Raw genomic sequence first — 19,114 nt, 5'->3', positions numbered from 1 at the left:
GTAGCATAGTAAAATAGTAATGTTCATCCTAATGTTCTTTTATTATAGGATATATATTGATTCTCTTTCTCATTTTTTCTCCAACAAAGTAGAACACTACCAACCGTAAAATAATTTCCTAAGATTGTTGTTAATTGTATTACTAAAATATTTAGAATAACAACTTTTGAGAAATTGATAAGAAACAACAAAGTATAATTAAAATTTTCAAACCAGAACCTCAAAACCAGTAAATAGAAAAGAACCTGACAAATTATTTTTCTCTAGAAAGAAAATCGAACCCGCTGAACCCACTTGTTTTCTTAAGGAAATTATTCCCCTCAAATACCCTGAGGTTAATGAAATATTTCTTCCATAATAGAATGATTTTCCTCACTGCTGTATTGGTACATAAAACCACGGTATCAACGAACTACTCGACAACAGTAATGTACACAAGAATTTGTTTGTGGAGAAGAAGAAGAAGTTGTGAAGTTCAGAATCCTCATCTGGGAAAATTAGAGGAAGCTCCTCTATTATTATTAATAAAAAAAGTAAAGGGTAATGTGAATAGGTGCTTATTGTTCCTTATCTTTAATCGCAACCCTTAGGGAAAACTCAAAAGTCATAACACTTTGTAAAAGTTACAACCTTATGAAAAAGTCACAATTTTTCCTAAAAGTCAGAACTCTTCATAAAAGTCACAACCTTACGGAAAATTCGCAACTCTTCATAAAAGTTACAGCTCATCAAAAAGTCATAACTCTTCATAAAAGTTGCAACTTTTCACAAAAGTCACAACTTTTCGTAAAACTTATAACTCTTCACAACAATAAATATCATTTTTATTCTTTTTGAAGACCATATGTACACATACCTCATTGTCTAAATTCCCCTTTCTTGAAATCTTGTTGCAATTTATTTTTCAACAATCCTAAAAAAAGACTTGTTTAATTTTCTGAAAATTTTGAAATGGCTAATTTTTCAAAGGAAGAACTTGAAGTTGTTGTGGTTGGAGCTGGTCCATCAGGTATCGCCATTTCTGCTTGTTTGAGCAAATTGGGCATAAAATATATTGTGTTAGAAAAAGAAGATTGTTGTGCCTATTTGTGGAAGAAAAAAACTTATGATAGACTTCACTTGCATTTACCTAAAAAAAATTGTTCATTGCCTTTTATGCCACATGCAACTTCATCACCTAAGTATTTGTCAAAAAATGAATTTATTCAATACTTAGATGAGTATGTTGAGCATTTCAACATCAAACCAAAAATTCAAACTTGTGTTGAATTAGCCTTTTACAACAATGAGGAGAAGAAATGGAATGTCAAATCAAGAAATGTGGCTAGTGGAGAAATGGAATTGTATGCTTGCGATTTCTTGATTTTGGCTACTGGAGAAAACAATGAAGGTTATATTCCAAATGTGGTAGGGATAGAAAATTTCAAAGGCAACATAATTCATTCAAGTGACTATAAATCAGGTGAACAATATAAAGATAAAAAAGTATTGGTCATTGGATCTGGAAATTCTGGGATGGAAATAGCTTTTGATCTTTCAAATTATGGAAGTCACACATCAATTGTTGTTAGGAGCCCAGTAAGTCTCTCTGTCTCTCTATACCTAATCTTTACTTTATTTTTTTTGTTTGCATGCATGTAGATTTGATTTTGTTTTGTTTGCATCCATGTTCTCTGAAAGTACTATAATTTTTCTATAATTAGATAATGCAAGTTTTGCATATGCACAATCAATTATATTTTTTATACATATAATTGTTAATTGTAAATTATTTCATTTATATTGTCCTAATATGTTTGCAGATTCATGTTGTAACAAGGGAAATGGTGCATATTGGAATGGTGTTGCTAAAATATCTACCAATATCTTTGGTTGATACTATGATTGCAAAGTTTGCGAAGTTTAAATTTGGAAATTTGGAAAAATTTGGAATACCACAGCCAGAAGAAGGTCCATTTTCAATTAAAATCTCAAAAGGTACATCCCCAGTAATTGATGTTGGTGCCATTGGCAAGATTAAACTTGAAGAGATTAAGGTACGATACTATATTTTTTTATCTTCATTCTATTTTGAGAAATATCATGTTAAAAACTGATGTCTTGAGTTGGTCCGAGGACTTTGGTATGATGTTAAGAGCACAACCTATGATGTGTAGTTAGGGGCACATCACGAGTTCAAATTCGATTACAACCAAAACCCTAAAAGTATTTAATGAGGAAGAGTTGAAATGCATGTTCATTATCTTTAGTGTTACAAATTTTACATCACTAGTTCTAGGGAATTTCTCGATTATAAAAGGAAAAAATATATATATAGCTTGTTCACCTTTTAAAAACATCAAGGTTACTATTCAATATGCATAACTAGTAAAGATTTAGGGATATAAATTAACAAATTGTGTATAGTTTTTGTATGATGGGTAAAATATAACCTGTTGTAGTAGGAGTTGTCTACCTTATTTTTTAAGCAACTAATTTCTACTATCATGGGCAGAAATGGGCGTATCCACCATTATATTTATGGAATCGATAAAATTAAGTAATTTTAGCTCAAATATATAGAAGTTAAATCCGTGTGGTTTATGGATTTGGTGAATTATTAATTAGGTACTTCCTGGAATATCAGAAATAAAGGAACATACAGTAATGTTTGAGAATGGGGAAGAACGTCAATTTGATGCAATCATATTTGCTACAGGATACAAGAATGTTGCTACCAAATGGCTAAAGGTAAGTTTTGCAAATTATCACTATAATCTTTTCTTTTTTTAATTCTAATTTTAAGTCTTGAATTGTTCCATTTGCCTGTAAATATCACGTTCAGAAATGTTTTTCTCCAACCTGGTTACTAATTTTACTTAGTATAAGTTCACTATCATTATCTAAAATATGTACAACTTTATTACTTTTTATGTACTCAGGATTATAGCTCTATATTTCTCGATGATGGAACACTGATGAATGAATTTCCAAATCATTGGAAAGGAGAGAATGGGCTCTACTGTGCTGGATTTTCAAAAAGAGGGCTTGCTGGTATTTCAATGGATGCTATAACTATTGTTGATGATATTAAGACTGTTAGAGGAGACAAAATCTAGACATCCATTAATATACAGACTATGTTGTTAAATATATTTGCCTGACTCGGCTGGATGCTTGTGAACCATGATTTACTTTTTACTATGTTGTTAGATTCACTGGCCTTGTGCGAATCCAAGATATTTAGTGCATCAACCTTGTTTGTTTTAGTCTGTTTTTGTTGGAATTTAATTTCTATTGTCATAGAAATTTGATGGATCTTTTCTGATTTTTTTTCTTTGCTAATTTTTTTAAAATTTTTATTACGATTGTGTGGGGATCAATTGGCTGGCACACACTTCAAATATAACTCTAGTCTCTACTCTCTACCCACCAAATTGGGCAACTTATATTTAAGACATTATATAACCATGTAGGAATAAGTATGGGATTTAGAGAATCCCGAATGTTAGAAATTTGCCTTAAAGACAAATGATTTTGTTACTGGTAAATCCAATTGACATATACTCTTGAACCAAAGGTACTAGAAACCTTATATTTCCTATTTTTAAAGTTTTAATAGTTAGAATAAATTTCAGTGCTCATTTATTATGAGCTCATTCAGTAAAGTAAATCGAGAAAGAGAGATTTGTAACATTCCATCTCGTGAGATCATTTGCTAAGTCAATTTGTACAAAATGTCCTAACAAACTAGTACAATAACAAGAGGGTGACGAGGGGTACATTACCTAGCTCATATGACATACTCCATAAGTTCCAGCAAGAACGTTCAACTATATACGATCAACTTACTTCATTCGGAACGAAATGGTTCATTTAGCTTCCTCCCCAATCTCCTAACTGCATTTTGACCATTTAGCATTAGGTGCATATATATTGTGATGCTTTCTTTTGGACAAACTTTTTGTGTCTGATTTTCCCAGCCATTGAGCAGAAGAATATGTTCCTCCCGGTGTTTCTTATGATCTTTTCCTTTTTGTCAAGGTAGAGTTTGGTAGTGCACCATCCTATTTGTTTGTCCCCAATTCACTAAAAATGCTTTTCCCTAACTTTTGGTAGACTGTTTTCCTTTTGACAAGGGAGAGTTAGGTGGTCCACCATCCTCCTTGGGCTGTCCCTAACTCACTGAACGTACTCCTTCCCACATTCAGTAGAATATTTTCCTTTTGACTATCTGCAGCTCATTGAGGTTAATCCTTCCAAACCGTCGGTAGACTATTTTCTTTTTTTCTCGATAAGTTTAGACGGTATAGCCGATTGAGTTCCTTTGTGGCCTTCTTTACTTTGATCCTCCTTCTTGATATCTCTACGAGGAAGAGTGGTTGTATTTCCATCTTCTATAATGTACCTTGTCTTAGAACCGTCTTGAAAGGGAATTGCACAAATATTGTCACGACTCGATTTCTCAGGTCATGATGGCACCTACTACACCCCACTAGTAGGTAAACCTAACTCTTAGCCCAGAGCCATAAGCAATGGACTACCAAGAGGAAGCCAACAACAAGGAGTAAAATGCTTATAACAAAACGAATAAAAGATAATCGAAGAAAACAATACAGGAACCATCCCAAGACCTGGCATCAGTAAGTAGTTGAGCATTTAATCCAAAATAAGAATTCAAGGTTTTTTTACAAATACAACATAAGTACAGGTTGTCTTTGAATAAAATATAAAGACTAATCCTGCCAAAAACATATGGAAACCGGTAGCTCTAGATGCCAGGAGATCACCCTAATTCCTGAAACTCCAAGCTACACTGCATGACTCCGAATCAACGGCGATAAGTGAAACCGCAATCTGCAGAGGGCAGAAGTGTAGTTTGTGTACCAAAAATGGTACTCAATAGGAAACAGACGACTGAGCTAAAAATATAACACAAGCATAAACAACAACTAATAAGGACAACATAGCACAACTAACTAAACAAAAGATTCTAAAGTAGACAGACAATAAAGGGAAGAAACATAATACAAGGGGTGAGAAACCGAGTCAAGAATATACCAGGAACGCAAGCCATAAACCTATTCGCAAGAAACTATGGTACCAAGTCAACTACCCAGGGTTAGGAGGATCCACAACCACAATTCTTCAGTCCAAAACCGATCACCTAACAAGAAAACAATAACATAAAAATATGTAGTATACTAGTGATAGACAATGCATATGAATGGAGAGGATGGAATAAAACCATAAGAGAAGTGTAACGAATCTGAACCCAAGAAGTGAAAATCGGGCTCCCAGCCTAAGTAACCACGACCAGAGTGGAGTCCTAGCCTAGCTAGCAAGAGTGAAAAATCATTCTATGCCGCCTTGCCAGTCAGCCCACTCCAAGCCCAGCTAGCAAGAGTGAATTGGGGGCATGCCGACTCCGAAGAGGATCTCATTTTATCAAAGCCACACAGTCCATTGCAAAGAGCGCAAGCCGCATAGCTAGTAAGAGTGACCCGAGAGCCTGTCGACTCCGAAGAGGATCTCAAAGTCGCCAGGATCATGCAAGATAGAATGTTGAAGCGCTGGCAAGTCAAGTAAAATTAATTGACCACATCACAGATGCCTCTAAAATTTAAAGACAGTAAATTAAGTTGTCTAGGTGGTACGACTCCTGTTAAAATAAGCTTAGGATAAATGCCTAATAAAGCAGTATTTCATCAACAATGATAAATATGCCAATGCATGAACGAGGATCGTAGCATAAAAATCCATGAGAATGAACAAATAATGCAATGCATGTCGTAACCAACATTCAAACAAAGACCTCAAGTCAAATACCAATACAATAAAAAAAATACGCTACCAAAGGAAAGAGTACTAACCTAGGATCTGACATGTTCTCGAATACGGCCTTGGGCCCAACAATATAACCTAGCTCAAAAGAGTATAACAGGTTTACTACTAAACCACAAGGAAGTGACCAAAGAAATGGTGTCAAATCAATTAAAAGGGGACAAAACTCAAGGGACGACACCCTACGCAAATCATCATGCTTTAGTCCTTGAGTGAGCATAAGGGTAAACTCAAAGCTACGATGAGCCACCAAGATCGCAAGCACCAACTCAAGGAGAATGACTCAATACAAGCCCTACAGGGAGCAAATCATAACTACGAGGATGGCAAAACACAATCTAAACCACCTAAGGTCCAACCTAATCTAAGGCCATGAAGCACCAATACTAACAAGGGTAACCAAGATCATCTACAAGACAAGTGAAGCTACAAGCCTAAACTAAGGATCCCAGCACCCATACTAAGCTCAAAGCTCCTACAGAATCAATAAAAGATGGAATAACGAAAGGAAAGCTAAACATCCGACAATTACCATCCATAATTACATGAAAGTTATACTAGGCATTATCTAAGAATCTCAATCAAGAAAGTAAACGAAAGCCTACCTCAAAACCAATCTCGATCTTTTTGAATCCACCACACATGACCTATCTACTTCTGAAACACCTCTAAACAACACCACATTATCAAATTACGGATCCCAATGTCATTACAGACGTTTCCCACTAAAATTACAACAATATGAAATGGATCCAAAATTGAGTAGAAAATGAGAATATGGGACCTACAAAAGGAATCCTGAAATTAACTCTGTAAAAAGGTCCTTATCGACTAATAGAGCTTGTTCCCTGAAATGGAACACAATTCCATGCCCAGAACAACCCAAACAAACCCATGCAATAAATCCCCGACAAACAGACAAGGCATCCCCCTTTGGGGCGAGAATTACCTCAACTGGAGAACCTCCAACACTTTCCAAACACTCCAGTGTGTAGCCACAAAGATTCTTGAGATCCACAACTTCGAATCACCTCAATCAAAGCTTCAAAGCTCAAGATAACGTGTTTTGAAATTTCATAGAGCTGCTGATAACGACCTTAAAAAGGCCAGGAAATTGCCTTTCGCAAACCCAGAGGAAAACCTCATGCATCTCTGTGAACACGGGATCTAGTCTGCGAACGCAAAAAAAACCATCTCCTCCTCCATGAACGTGGGACCTGGAACACAAATGCGAAGGGAAAGTGCAGATACACCAACTAAACTTTAAGAGTTGAAAAATACTTCGACGAGGTGCTTCAGATTCGTTCGAAACCCCGTGCACATAATAAAAATATGCTACCCCATCGAATTTGGTAGTGTGGACTAAAAAAGAACCATGGAAACTTCCATCATAGGTGGTTTCAATGGGAAGTGAGTCCCAACCCAAGTTCCATTTTAAGCTAAAATCTACAAGAATACTCAAAAGCCCCAGGAATTGTACGAAAGTTCATTCTAGACCAAATTCGACATTCTGGAGCTAACCCTCCTAACGGAATTCTCATCTGAGTATGTTTTTATAAGAATGTTGACCAAAGTAAAACCTTGGTTTAAGCTTTCAAGTTAAAAAGCCTAACGGGAAAGACTCACACCTGAAGTCTCGGGGACCGAACCAACAATGCCCCTATACTAAAATGGCCCTTAAAGAGCTCATTAAACTGTCAGAATGCATTCTGAGGCCATCTTCTTGAACTTTTGACTAAAGTCAACTATTTAAGTTTCAAAGTTTCCAAAACATGGAAATGCACACTGAATCCAAATGAACTACTCGGCGACTAAAATATCAGTCCCAACAAGTCATAATCATTTGGGGTTGCTACAGGAAAGCTGTAAATAATAAAAAGATCGAAAAACAAAGAAAACGACTTGGAGGGTCAATACAAGATCCACTACTAAAAGGACTTTCGTCTGCGAAAGTAGAAGGATAGACACACCCATAGGGCACGAATAGACGAGGATACTGGGTCAACATGCTCAACCAGACCCTCAGACACCCTCTCGAATCAAACAAGGCCATCACAGAACTCAAGCTAAGTGGAAAATCCTCAAATTCACTTTAAAACTCTATAAAATTCTCCAAATCCATTTTGGCTCCAACTCTCATCCAACTAACTCAAACTTTCCTGAAAGAACTAGATTCATCTAAACACGGAGGAATAACAACAACCAAAACAAGGAACTCTGCATAAGGCAAGGCAAAAAAAACACCTTTGGCTCTCAAAGATCAACAAATCCAACTGAAACAAAATATTTTGAAGCTAACTAGGCTAATCCAAAAGGAAAACCATCCTGCAAACAACAAGTTTGCATTATGCCCGGCACCAAAGACCTACTCGAAGAAAAGAAACTCCTGAAAAATCTACAACGTAAGTCCCAGGATGTTCTACCACCAAAAATATGAACCAACCATCCCTGTCTAAAGGAAAACAAGACGACAGGTAACGTATCAACATAGTCAATTTGCCGGTAGTGGCTCTTGGGTATCAAGTCCCATCATAAACCACGCAAGCTAATGCATGACTAAAGAAAACCACACATCCTAAACTAGAACCAACTCATAGATTCCATGAATTACTTTGACCTCGTCCTGAAGGTGATTTTTATTAGAAAATTTCCATTTCCAAGTAGAAGATAAATTTTGAAATAACCAATAAACACCACCATTCCAATTCTAAATCACATACCAATCTCGAGAGCAATCAACTTAGCAGCAATGAACCAAAACTAGTATCAACAAGGCATAAAAAAAAATCACAAGGAGTCACACCTCCAAATTCCAGCTAGCCATAACAAAAATCCAAGACCACAAGAAGAGGACGAATCCAAAACAGAAAAAACACAACTCCACAAATGAGAAGAGACTAAGGAAAAGGGAGAAATCAACAACAACTACAGAAGGGAACCCAACACAAAACTCCAACAACTAGAAAATTCCCAACTACTACCCAAAATGGATGACACACAACTTACCCAACCACCTAAGCCAACTAGTCCCAACAATACACAAATCTCACAACGGGCAAGGCATGTCTAGCCACCTATCAGACAAGGATCAGTATCACGGAAAAAACACAAAACATGGGTGGAAAAAGGGAAACCAGCAATCCCAAGACAGAAACCAAAATAGGACTAGCAAGGAAAAAGCATAGGGAGTTACCCAACCACTACTCCTAATCAAAGCAACAAAGGAACTAAAGGGGTAAAACCACAAAATCGCATACAAAGAAGGGACAGTTAGACCAAAATAAGACTAGAAAGGTAATGACAAGAGGAGTTACCCAACCACTACTCCTAATCAATGCAACACGGAAACTCAAGGGATAAAACCAAAAAATCACATACAAAGAAGGGACACTTGGAGACTCGACCTCTGGCCGGCCTACAGAAGCATAGAATAGCTCAACCTGAATAATAGATATAACACTAGCAACACCAAAGGCACCACATTTGACTTAAGGTAATGAAAACCCATGACACTAATCTAACTTTGTACCCATAATCATGGTCTCATGTTATGGACAAGATGTAGACTGATCTAACTTAGTACTCATAACTTAGTAACTCTAACTGGCTGTCTATGAAATCTAAACTAATACTTCTTATTACTCTATATTTCTAAAATATAAGAACAGAAACTTCATATGAAACAATAAAGTTCAAGGAATATTTTTAAAAAACCAGTAAATAAAAAAGAACCTGAAAAATATTTTTCTCAAGGAAGAAAATCGAGCCCACAAAATGACATGGGGAGTTACCCAACCACTATCCCTAATCAATGCAACACAAAAACTCAAGGGGTAAAACTAAAAAATCGCATACAAAGAAGGGACACTTGGAAACTCGACCTATGGCCGGCCTACAGAAGCATAGAATGGATCATCTCCGACCTCAAACTGAATAACAGATGTAGCACTAGCAACACCAAAGGCACCACCTTTGACGTAAGATACTGAAAACTCATGAGACTGATCTAACTTAGTACCTATAACTTAGTAGCTCTAACTGACTGTCTATGAAATTTAAACTAATACTTATTGTTACTCTATTTTTCTAAAATACTAAGAACAAAAACTTCATATGAAACAATAAAGTTCAAGGAATATTTTCAAAAACCAGAAAATTAAAACCAGTAAACAAAACCTGAAAAATATTTTACTCAAGGAAGAAAATTGAGCCCACTAAATCACATGGGAAGTTACCCAATCACTACTCCTAATCAATGCAACACAGAAACTCAAGGAGTAAAACGGAAAAATCGCATACAAAGAAGGGACACTTGGAGACTCGACCTCTGGCTGGCCTACAGAAGCATATAATGGATCATCTCTGACCTCAACCTTAATAATATATGTAGCACTAGTAATACCAAAGGCACCACCTTTGACTTAAGGTACTGAAAACCCATGAAACTGATCTAACTTTGTACCCATAATCATGGTCTCATGTTAGGGACAAGATGTAGATTGATCTAACTTAGTTCCCATAACTTAGTAACTCTAACTGACTATCTATGAAATCTATACTAATACTTGTTGTTACTCTATATATCTAAAATACTAAGAACAGAAACTTCATATGAAACAATCAATTGCAAGGTATATTTTCAAAAACAGAAATTAAAACCAGTTAACAAAAAAGAACATGAAAAATATTTTTCTCAAGGAAGAAAATCGAGCCCAGTAAATGCACAATGTTTTCTTAAGGAATTTATTCCCTTCTAGTGCATGAGGTTAGGGAATATATCCTCCCAAGATAGAACAATCTTACTCACTAGTGTATTGGAACCTAAAACTACGGTATAAGTGAACCACTCAAAGGTAGTAAAGTACACTAAAATTTCTTTGTGCAGAATAAGAAGAAGTTCAAAAAATTTGTTGTTAAAAAATGAGAGGAAAACCCTTTATTCATGGACAACAAAGGGTAATGGAAATAACTATTTATTGTGTCTTATCAAAAAGGCCACAACTCTTTACAAAAGTCAAAAGTCGTAACCCTTCGTAAAAGTTACAGTCTTACGGAAAAGTCACAAATTTTCTTAAATGTCACAACCATTCATAAAAGTCACAACTCTTCATAAAAGCCGCAACTTTTCATAAAAGTCACAACTTTTTATCAAAGTCACAACTCTTCATAAAAGTCACAACTCTTCATAAAAGCTGCAACTCTTCTGAAAAGTCACAACTCTTCATTTTCCATTCACACCTTTTAAAACCCAATAATCCTCTGAATGAATGGGAATGATTCTAAGAAAAAGAAACAAACAAGTGTGTATTTTTAAAGTAAGAATTAATTGCATCTAAATAAGTATGTTTCCCTTTAAACTTCCGTTGTAAACATATGTCAGATATACTTAGTCAATCGATATATTTAATATCTTTGAACCGTCAAGCTTTGGTGTACACCTAGACAACCACATGTCATACAATCAATCTTTTACCTTCTATGGTTCTCACAGTTGTGTTTGTTTCAGCCATGAACACCTCCTGGTTCATGAGTGTATAGAGAATAGGCTTTTACAATCATCCTCTTTGAAGCGGCTTACACTTCACACTCACATAAGTGATTCCTAACCGTGTTATCATGTAGATACACTATTTGGTCAAATGTGTGAAAATTATAAACCATTAAAAATTTAAGTTTTATTAACTCGTTAAAAAGACTTAATGTTTTATCCTTTTTCTTAAACATTGTCTTCATCACAAAAATGGATTGAGTTATTTGATACCATTGAACCGTCAGTCACAAATTTGTTTGATCTTCTTGAACTTATCACTTGGAATCTCCAGTCTACTGGATAGAATTACCACCATGATGACTTAGCCTAAGCCTTAAACTCATTTCCTTAGATGATCTTCCATTTCTTTCTTCAATTAGGCCTTTTTGTAAGTGGATCTGACACATTATTCTTTAACTTCACATAGTCAATTGTGAAAGAACCACTAGAGAGTAATTCACTAACGGTATTATGTCTATGTCTTATATGATGAGACTTTCCATTATACATAATGCTCCATGACCTACCTATTGCAGCTTGATGATCACAGTGTATGCATACTGGTGCCAAATGTTTGGGTAAAATAGAAATATCTTTCAAGAAATTTGGGAGTCATTCAGCTTCTGCATCAGTCTTATCTACAGTGATAAACTCAAATTCCATTGTAGAGCAAGTGATGCGTGTCTGTTTGGAAGATTTATAGGAGACCGATCCTCTACCAAGAGTAAATACATATCCACTCATGAATTTTACTTCATTTGACCTAGTAATCCAATCTGTATCTTTATATCCTTCCAATACTATTGGTTTTTGTTATAATGCAAAGCATAGTTTTGAGTATGTTTTAAATACTCAAAAACTCTTTTTATTGTGTCATCCTATAAGTTTGATTGGGATTACAGTTTAATTATAATAGCACATATGATATTTGATCGTGTACACTTTGTGATATACATCGTACTTAAAATATTCTAGTATAATTCAATTGTGAGTCACTTTCACCTTCATTCTTTTAAAGTGCAAAGCTCATATTTATTGAAATCTTGACAGTAATGAAATACAAATATTTGAACTTATCAAGTACCTTTGCAATGTAATGAGACTGTCACAATGCTAAAATCTTGTGGAGTTCTAAGAATTCTTATACCTAAGATAACATCAATAACTCCAAGGTCTTTCATATCAAATTTGCTTTCTAGCATACACTTAGTAGCATTTATGTCAGAACTGTTTGTACTGATGATCAACATGCCATCAACATAAAACCAAACAATTATCTTATGATTTGGAGTGTCTTTAATGTAAACACATTTATCATCTTCATTAATCTTAAATACATTTCCCAATATGGTTTCTTCAAACTTCGCATGCCATTATTTTGGTGCTTCCTTTAGTTCATAGAGTAACTTAACAAGTTTGCAACCCTCTTTTTCTTTGTTAGGAACCACAAAACCCTCGGGTTATCCATGTAAATTTGTTCCTCCAAGGCCACATACTGCAGGTAATGCAATTGTGCAGATTAAAAATCACAAGGAAAGGAAAACCATAAAATCAAAAGCAAGGGCATGCTTGTATACAGTAGTTTCATCCACCATTTTTACTAGTATCATGTCCCTGAAGTCAGCAAAAGAGGTATGAGATTATCTCAAGACTGAGCATGAAGGAGATGAAAGAATTTGAGGGATGAAAGTTCTAAATTTAGTACGTGAGTTTGAGTTGCAAAGGATGAAGGAAAGTGAAACCTTAAAGGAGTATTCTCACCGACTTTTTAATATAGAAAAAATTGTTGGGCTCCACTTTTAACGATTCAAGGATTGTTAAGAAAATCCTTGTAACAGTACCTAAAAGATTTGAGGCTATTGTCACAACCTTAGAAAATACTAAGGAGTTGTCCAAAAATTACAGTAGCACAACTCATAAGTGTTTTTCAAGCACAAGAGCAACAACATGTAATGAGACAAGAAGGAGTTGTTGAAGGAGCCCTATTAGTTAAACATCAAGATGATGGAAGAAACAAGAAGAAAGAGAACAAGAAGATACAAGGACGGAATAGTGAAAATTTTGCTAAAAGCAAGAAGGCTAACTATCCTCATTGTCGACATTGTGAAAAAAAAGGTAACCCTCATTTCAAATGTTGGAGGAGACTTGATGCAAAATTCAGCAAGTGCAATCAATAGGGTCATGAAGTTGTGATTTGTAAAGACAAAATTTAGCAGCCTGAAGTTGAAGCTCAAGTTACTGATCGAGAAGAAGAAGATCACCTCTTTGTTGCAACTTGTTTCACAAGCCTAGATTCAAGTGAAATTTGGTTAATTGATAGCAGTTGCTCTAACCACATGACATCTGATAAGATGTTTTTCAAAGAGTTGTGGAACACTAGGAAAAATAAAGTTAATATTGGAAATGGCGAGTGTATTGCTATGAAAGGCAAGGGTGCCATAGTCATTACCAGTGGCTCTAGAACTATGTTTATTGCAAATGTTTTGTATGTTCCAGTCCTTGATCAAACCCTTCTCATTGTTGGTCAATTAATGGAGAACAGATTCAATATGTTCCTTAAAAAAAAACATGTGTCATAGAAGATCCATCAGGAGATAAGATATTCAAGGTTAAAATGGAGGGGAGGTGTTTCCCGCTCAATCCTTTGGAAGAAGAGCATACAACTTTTCTTATGTTAGACAACTCTACAAAAGTTTGGCATAAAAAATGGGTCCTTTTCACCATCAAGGTATGATGTTCTTGCAAAGAAAGGAACTTGTGAATGATCTACCAAGATTGCAAAATCAATGGACAGATTGTCAAGCTTGTTTACTTGGAAAGATGAACAGGTTGTCCTTTCCCAAAACAACTTGGAGAGCATTAAAAAAGCTTCAGCTCATTCATTTAGACCTTTGTGGACCTCACAGAACACCATATTTAAATGGTAGTCTTTACTACATTGCATTTATTGATGATCTAACAAGAGTGACCTGGATTTTTTTCTTGAAATTCAATTCAGAGGTAGTTGATGTGTTTTGGAATTTTACGGCAAAGGTGGAAAATCAAAGTGGCTGCAAAATTATGACTTTAAGGTCTAATAATGGGAAGGAGTACACTTCAAATCAGTTCAAATTACTCTGTGACAAAGCTAGTATAGAACATCAGCTATCACTCCCTTATACTCCACAACAAAATGGAGTTAGTGAGCGTAAAAACAAAACTATATTAGAGATGCCTAAGTGCATGCTACATGAGAAACATCTACCAAAAAGGTTTTGGCCGAAGGTTGCCAGCACTGCTGTTTTTCTTTTTGCAAAACAGACTTTCTTCTAGATCTGTAAAGGATAAAACACCATATGAAGCATGGTATGGTCATAAACCCTCATTGCAATTTCTCAGAATTTTTGGCTTCTTGTGTTTCTCTTATATAGCACAAGTTAAAAGATATAAGCTTGATAAGAAGGCAATTCTAGGAATCTTTATAGGATACAGTATTTTCTCCAAAGCATATAAGGTCTATGGACCTCAAACGGAGAATATTTTCGTAAGTAGAGATGTCCACTTCATTGAGTTCCAACACTGGAATCGGGAGTAGCCCAAAAACAATCCACCAGTTGACAGTCTATTAGATACAGAAGTTCTAGTAGATGATCCTCTTGTTAGAGGCAAGCGGTTGATCTCTGATATCTATGAGAGATGCCATTCTGCAATTTGTGAGCCCGCAAGCTATAAGCAGGGGCAGAGACACCTTATAGTAAGGGGGTTCATTCGAACCCCATTAGGTGGAAAATTATATTATTTATACACGGCTAAAATCATTTTTTATGTATATATAGTAGATGTTGAACCCTCTTCTGCTACTTCATATGTCTATTTCTACATATTTTGAACCTTAGAAAATTCTGACTCCGCCACTGGCTATGAGGCGGAAAGGATGACAAATGGGTAACAGCAATAAAAGAGGAGATGATGATCGAAAAAAATTAGATCTGGGTGCTTGTTGAGAAACCTCTAGATAGAAAGATCATTGGTGTAAAATGGATCTTCAGGACAAAGCTAAATGCTAATGGTTCCATCAACAAACACAAAACGAGCCTTGTAGTGAACGGTTAGGCTCAGATCTTTGGAGTAGACTACTCAGAATCTTTCGCACCAGTTTCTCAACTTGACGTAATCAGATTGCTACTAGCCATTGCAGCGGAAAAAGGTTGGAAAGTTTATCAACTTGATGTTAAGTCTGCCTTTATCAATGGTCTTCTCCAGAAGGAATTTATGTTGAGCAAGAAGATGGTTTTGTTGTCAAGGGGCACGAAAATAAGGTTTATTTGCTAAAGAAAGCTCTCTATAGTTTAAAGCAAACACCAAGAGGTTGGTATAGCAAGATTGATGGTCATTTGCTAAGTTTAGGCTTTAGGAAGAGCTTATATGTGTCTACACTTTATATTAAGCATATAGGTTGTTGCGTCCACCTATGTAGATGGGACCAGGTCCTCAACACAGTAACAATAATAAACAGTAAAGAACGAATGCTGAAAGTAAAGATTGACAATCAACTTTACGTGGAAACCTCCTTGCTCAAGGGAGTAAAACCACGACCTGGCTTGCCAGGACTTTTCAAACTGCTTTCACTAATCCTCTCAAGCAAAAGTAAAAGCCAGTTTACAAACTAAGATTAGCCTCCTAATCCCAACTCTAAGCAATACCTCCTATTAGTTAGGTGAGCCAGAAGCAGATACAACACTGCCACTACACTAATCCTAACCAATTAGAGTAGACTTTAGAGTAAGAAACTAAGTTACCCTTTAACCTAGTTCTTACAATGATTCACACAAGGTTGAAATGTTTCTTTCACAAGTGAAATGAATCCTACAATATAAGCACTATTACAAGCAAACAAATGCAGCTGGTACTGAAAGCAAATAGACACACTTCTATCAGGTCCCTTGTTGTTTTGAAGCTTGAATGTATCTCTCTTTGAATGAATGATTGATTTGTTATTTGTGTGTTGAATATATTAGATAAGAAGAATTATTATCCAATGTACAAACAACCTCGTCGCTTCTGATTGGTGAAGTACTCAGCTCATTCACCAACTTTTTGATGCGGACAGCTTTACAATTTGACACTGGACGAGTATTCTACTCTGCAGAGGACCAGGTCCCTGCACTTGTGAGGAGATCATCAAAACATCTACAAACATAAGCCTTTATCAATTTCCCCCTTTTTGATGATGACAAAGATGAGTGAACAAACATTCATTCAATTTCAATCACTAGTATTCCCCCTTAATCGATTCCCCTTTAATCAATTCCCCCTTAATCGATTCCCCCTTAATCCCTGTCTAAATTACAGACAACAATTCCCCTTTTTTACATCATTGAAAAGGTGGAGCAGTAAACATATTCAAGTAAAATGCGAGGCATGCAAGAATTCAAGGTCATGGCCCACACAGAACATGTGTATGACATCATAAAGAGATAATCAAGCCACATATGAACAGGACAGAAACATAAGTAGCATTAGGTCATAAATACTGACCACTGTAGTCAGTCAAAACAACACAAAGCCACAAGTGTTTAGGATAATAAGGTGGAACAACAAAAGGACAACTAAAGAGATAAGACACATTTAGGATGGAGGATAGGAGGGATTAAAAGTATGCATCAACATCATCATGCGCTCATTTGCACTCTCATGGGCATGTATCAGTTGTTTGTTTAGGGACTTAATTTCTTTATTGAGAGAGGCATTTGTCTTTAGCAGCATTGTGTTTTCATCCCTCAACTCTTTGAGCACCTGCGCATAACCCTCATTGTTACCAGGTCCCTGGAAATAGCCTTCTGCAATTCAGAGTTGAGCCTAGTGATTTCAACTTCCTTGTCGCTCAGAATCTTAGTGAGATCGGTTACCTCCCTCTTAAAAGTTGTCTGCTGCTCCAACACATCCGCCACTTGAAATCTGCCCCTAGCGTGTCCCTCAATACACTCACATTCCAGAAGAGTAGACAGAGTGAACATTTGCTTGGTGGTACCAGGTACCCCCTTTCCCACTGGAACTTCAAAATGGTTAAAGACAAAGTTTAGCAAATACCCATAGGGAATGTCGTGCTTAGCATTTTTCCATGTCATTCTATGCATATGTTCCAGCATAATAGCAAGGAGGTTGATTTCCTCAAGCTCATCAAGTTTTTCCATGAGAAAAAGATTGGCAGCAGAAGCCACTATTCTCTTCTCAGTCCTGGGCACCTTTACTTTGTTAATGAACTCAAACAACAGCTGATACTCCTCCTTAAGAAACTTCTTAGGAAGCCCTGCACGCTTAGCATCCCCTCATTTGGTAGCAAGCTTCGAGAAATCACCAATTGGTTTATAACCCTCAACAGTTCGAATTCCCACCACAGGTACTCCAAGAATGATTCCTAGAGTTTCTTCATCAAGATGAATCTCCACTTTCTTGACAATAGTTTTGATTCCACCTCCTTCAAGTAATTCCATCTTGTAGAAGAATTCACACACTTCAGGTTCGTGCAAGTATGGAATTCGTGATTCAAAAAGATGATTCCATCCTTGAATGGTGACAGCGTCAACCAGATTGGCCATCCCAAATTTTGTTAGAATGTCAGGATCGAAGACTCTACCATTCAATACTCTTTGTTGTTCCATTTTCTCTATCCGCTCCTCTCTAGTCAATTCCTTTTCTTCGATTTGATCTCCAACCGTAGGACCAGGTCCCTTTACGGGTTGTTCCTTCAACTGCCTTTTCCCTTTTTCAAGAGGTGTCTGCTTTGTAACCTTCACCCTCCTTGCATGTAATTTCTTCCCCCCCTTTTTGACCTCCTTTGGATTTAACCCTTTCATCCTCAGCTTCTCTTCTCCTTTTTGCCACATACTTGGCTGCATCATCAGATTCAGTTTCACTGTTCTCAATGGACAGGGGAACAGAGGTAGGTTGTTCAGGTTCAACCCCTTCTCTCCTCCTCTTCCTATTTCTCTCAGTTTGGGCCTTACTTGCTGCAATCGCACTTTCCATAACCTTTTTTGTTTCACTTCTTGTAACATACTTTCTTTTGTCTCCTTTAGGATGAGTCAGTACCAACTTTCCTTTCCATTTTCTTTGACGCTTTTTTTCTTGTTTAGTAGATTCCTCAACAATGGCAATACTAGGTATGCCTTTAACTATTTCCAATTCAGGGATATTTTCTTGAGATTTGTTTCCTCCTCGCATTCCTCTTAAGTTCCATTTTAATGGAATCTCTTCTTCTTCTTCCTTATCGCTCCCAATATCTAAGGATTTTGATGTTTGGTCGAAAATAGGTTCACTTCTGTGAGGGACCTGATCCGGTGACCTCTCTTGGTCCAACAATGTGGGTTGAGTATCTCCTCTTAGTGAGGCTAAACTTTGAACATCCACTAGTTCTGCCCCTGCTGACGTATACAAGAGTCCAGACCCTTTCCCTCTGGCAGATCTCCTTCAAACAACTTTTCAGATATGGTAAACGACACAGCCATTGACCCAACTTCTATTTCTTCAGAGAAAAGTTCAGTACCAGGTTTACTCACAGATCGAGCCTCTGATTTCTGAGATTTGCCACCAAACAACACTAGGGTGGGAGTGCAGACCAAGGCCTTGTCAGAAAGGGAAACAGGAAAGGATACGACTTCCGTCTGAGGAGTGACAGACTCAGCCATTTCACCAACCCCACAAACTAGAGTTGAGAGAGATTCCTCAGGAGTAGGAATGGTGAAGTCGAAGGAACTAGGGTTTTCAACTTCTTGGGAGAGT

General features: G+C 36.5%; 1 protein-coding gene across 1 annotated transcript; it reads left to right on the top strand.

Annotated features, from left to right (window-relative positions):
- The first annotated feature begins 951 nt into the window (after positions 1-951).
- On the top strand, positions 952-3,098 carry LOC125838975 (probable indole-3-pyruvate monooxygenase YUCCA10). The gene is made up of 4 exons (XM_049517979.1): positions 952-1,578; positions 1,803-2,036; positions 2,608-2,730; positions 2,922-3,098. The coding sequence occupies exons 1-4, from the start codon at positions 952-954 to the stop codon at positions 3,096-3,098; spliced, it is 1,161 nt and encodes a 386-aa protein (XP_049373936.1).
- The last annotated feature ends 16,016 nt before the right edge of the window (positions 3,099-19,114 follow it).

The sequence above is a fragment of the Solanum verrucosum genome, unplaced genomic scaffold, assembly GCF_900185275.1.
Source record: "Solanum verrucosum unplaced genomic scaffold, falcon-dt-bn FXZP01000163.1, whole genome shotgun sequence".
Classification (NCBI taxonomy): domain Eukaryota; kingdom Viridiplantae; phylum Streptophyta; class Magnoliopsida; order Solanales; family Solanaceae; genus Solanum; species Solanum verrucosum.
This window is presented reverse-complemented; position numbering and strand designations above follow the sequence as displayed.

Coding starts and splice junctions, on each gene's coding strand:
- LOC125838975 (XM_049517979.1), top strand. CDS start 952: ATGGCTAATTTTTCAAAGGAAGAACTTGAAGTTGTTGTGGTTGGAGCT. Junction 1,579..1,802: donor CAATTGTTGTTAGGAGCCCA/GTAAGTCTCTCT, acceptor ATATGTTTGCAG/ATTCATGTTGTAACAAGGGA. Junction 2,731..2,921: donor TTGCTACCAAATGGCTAAAG/GTAAGTTTTGCA, acceptor TTATGTACTCAG/GATTATAGCTCTATATTTCT.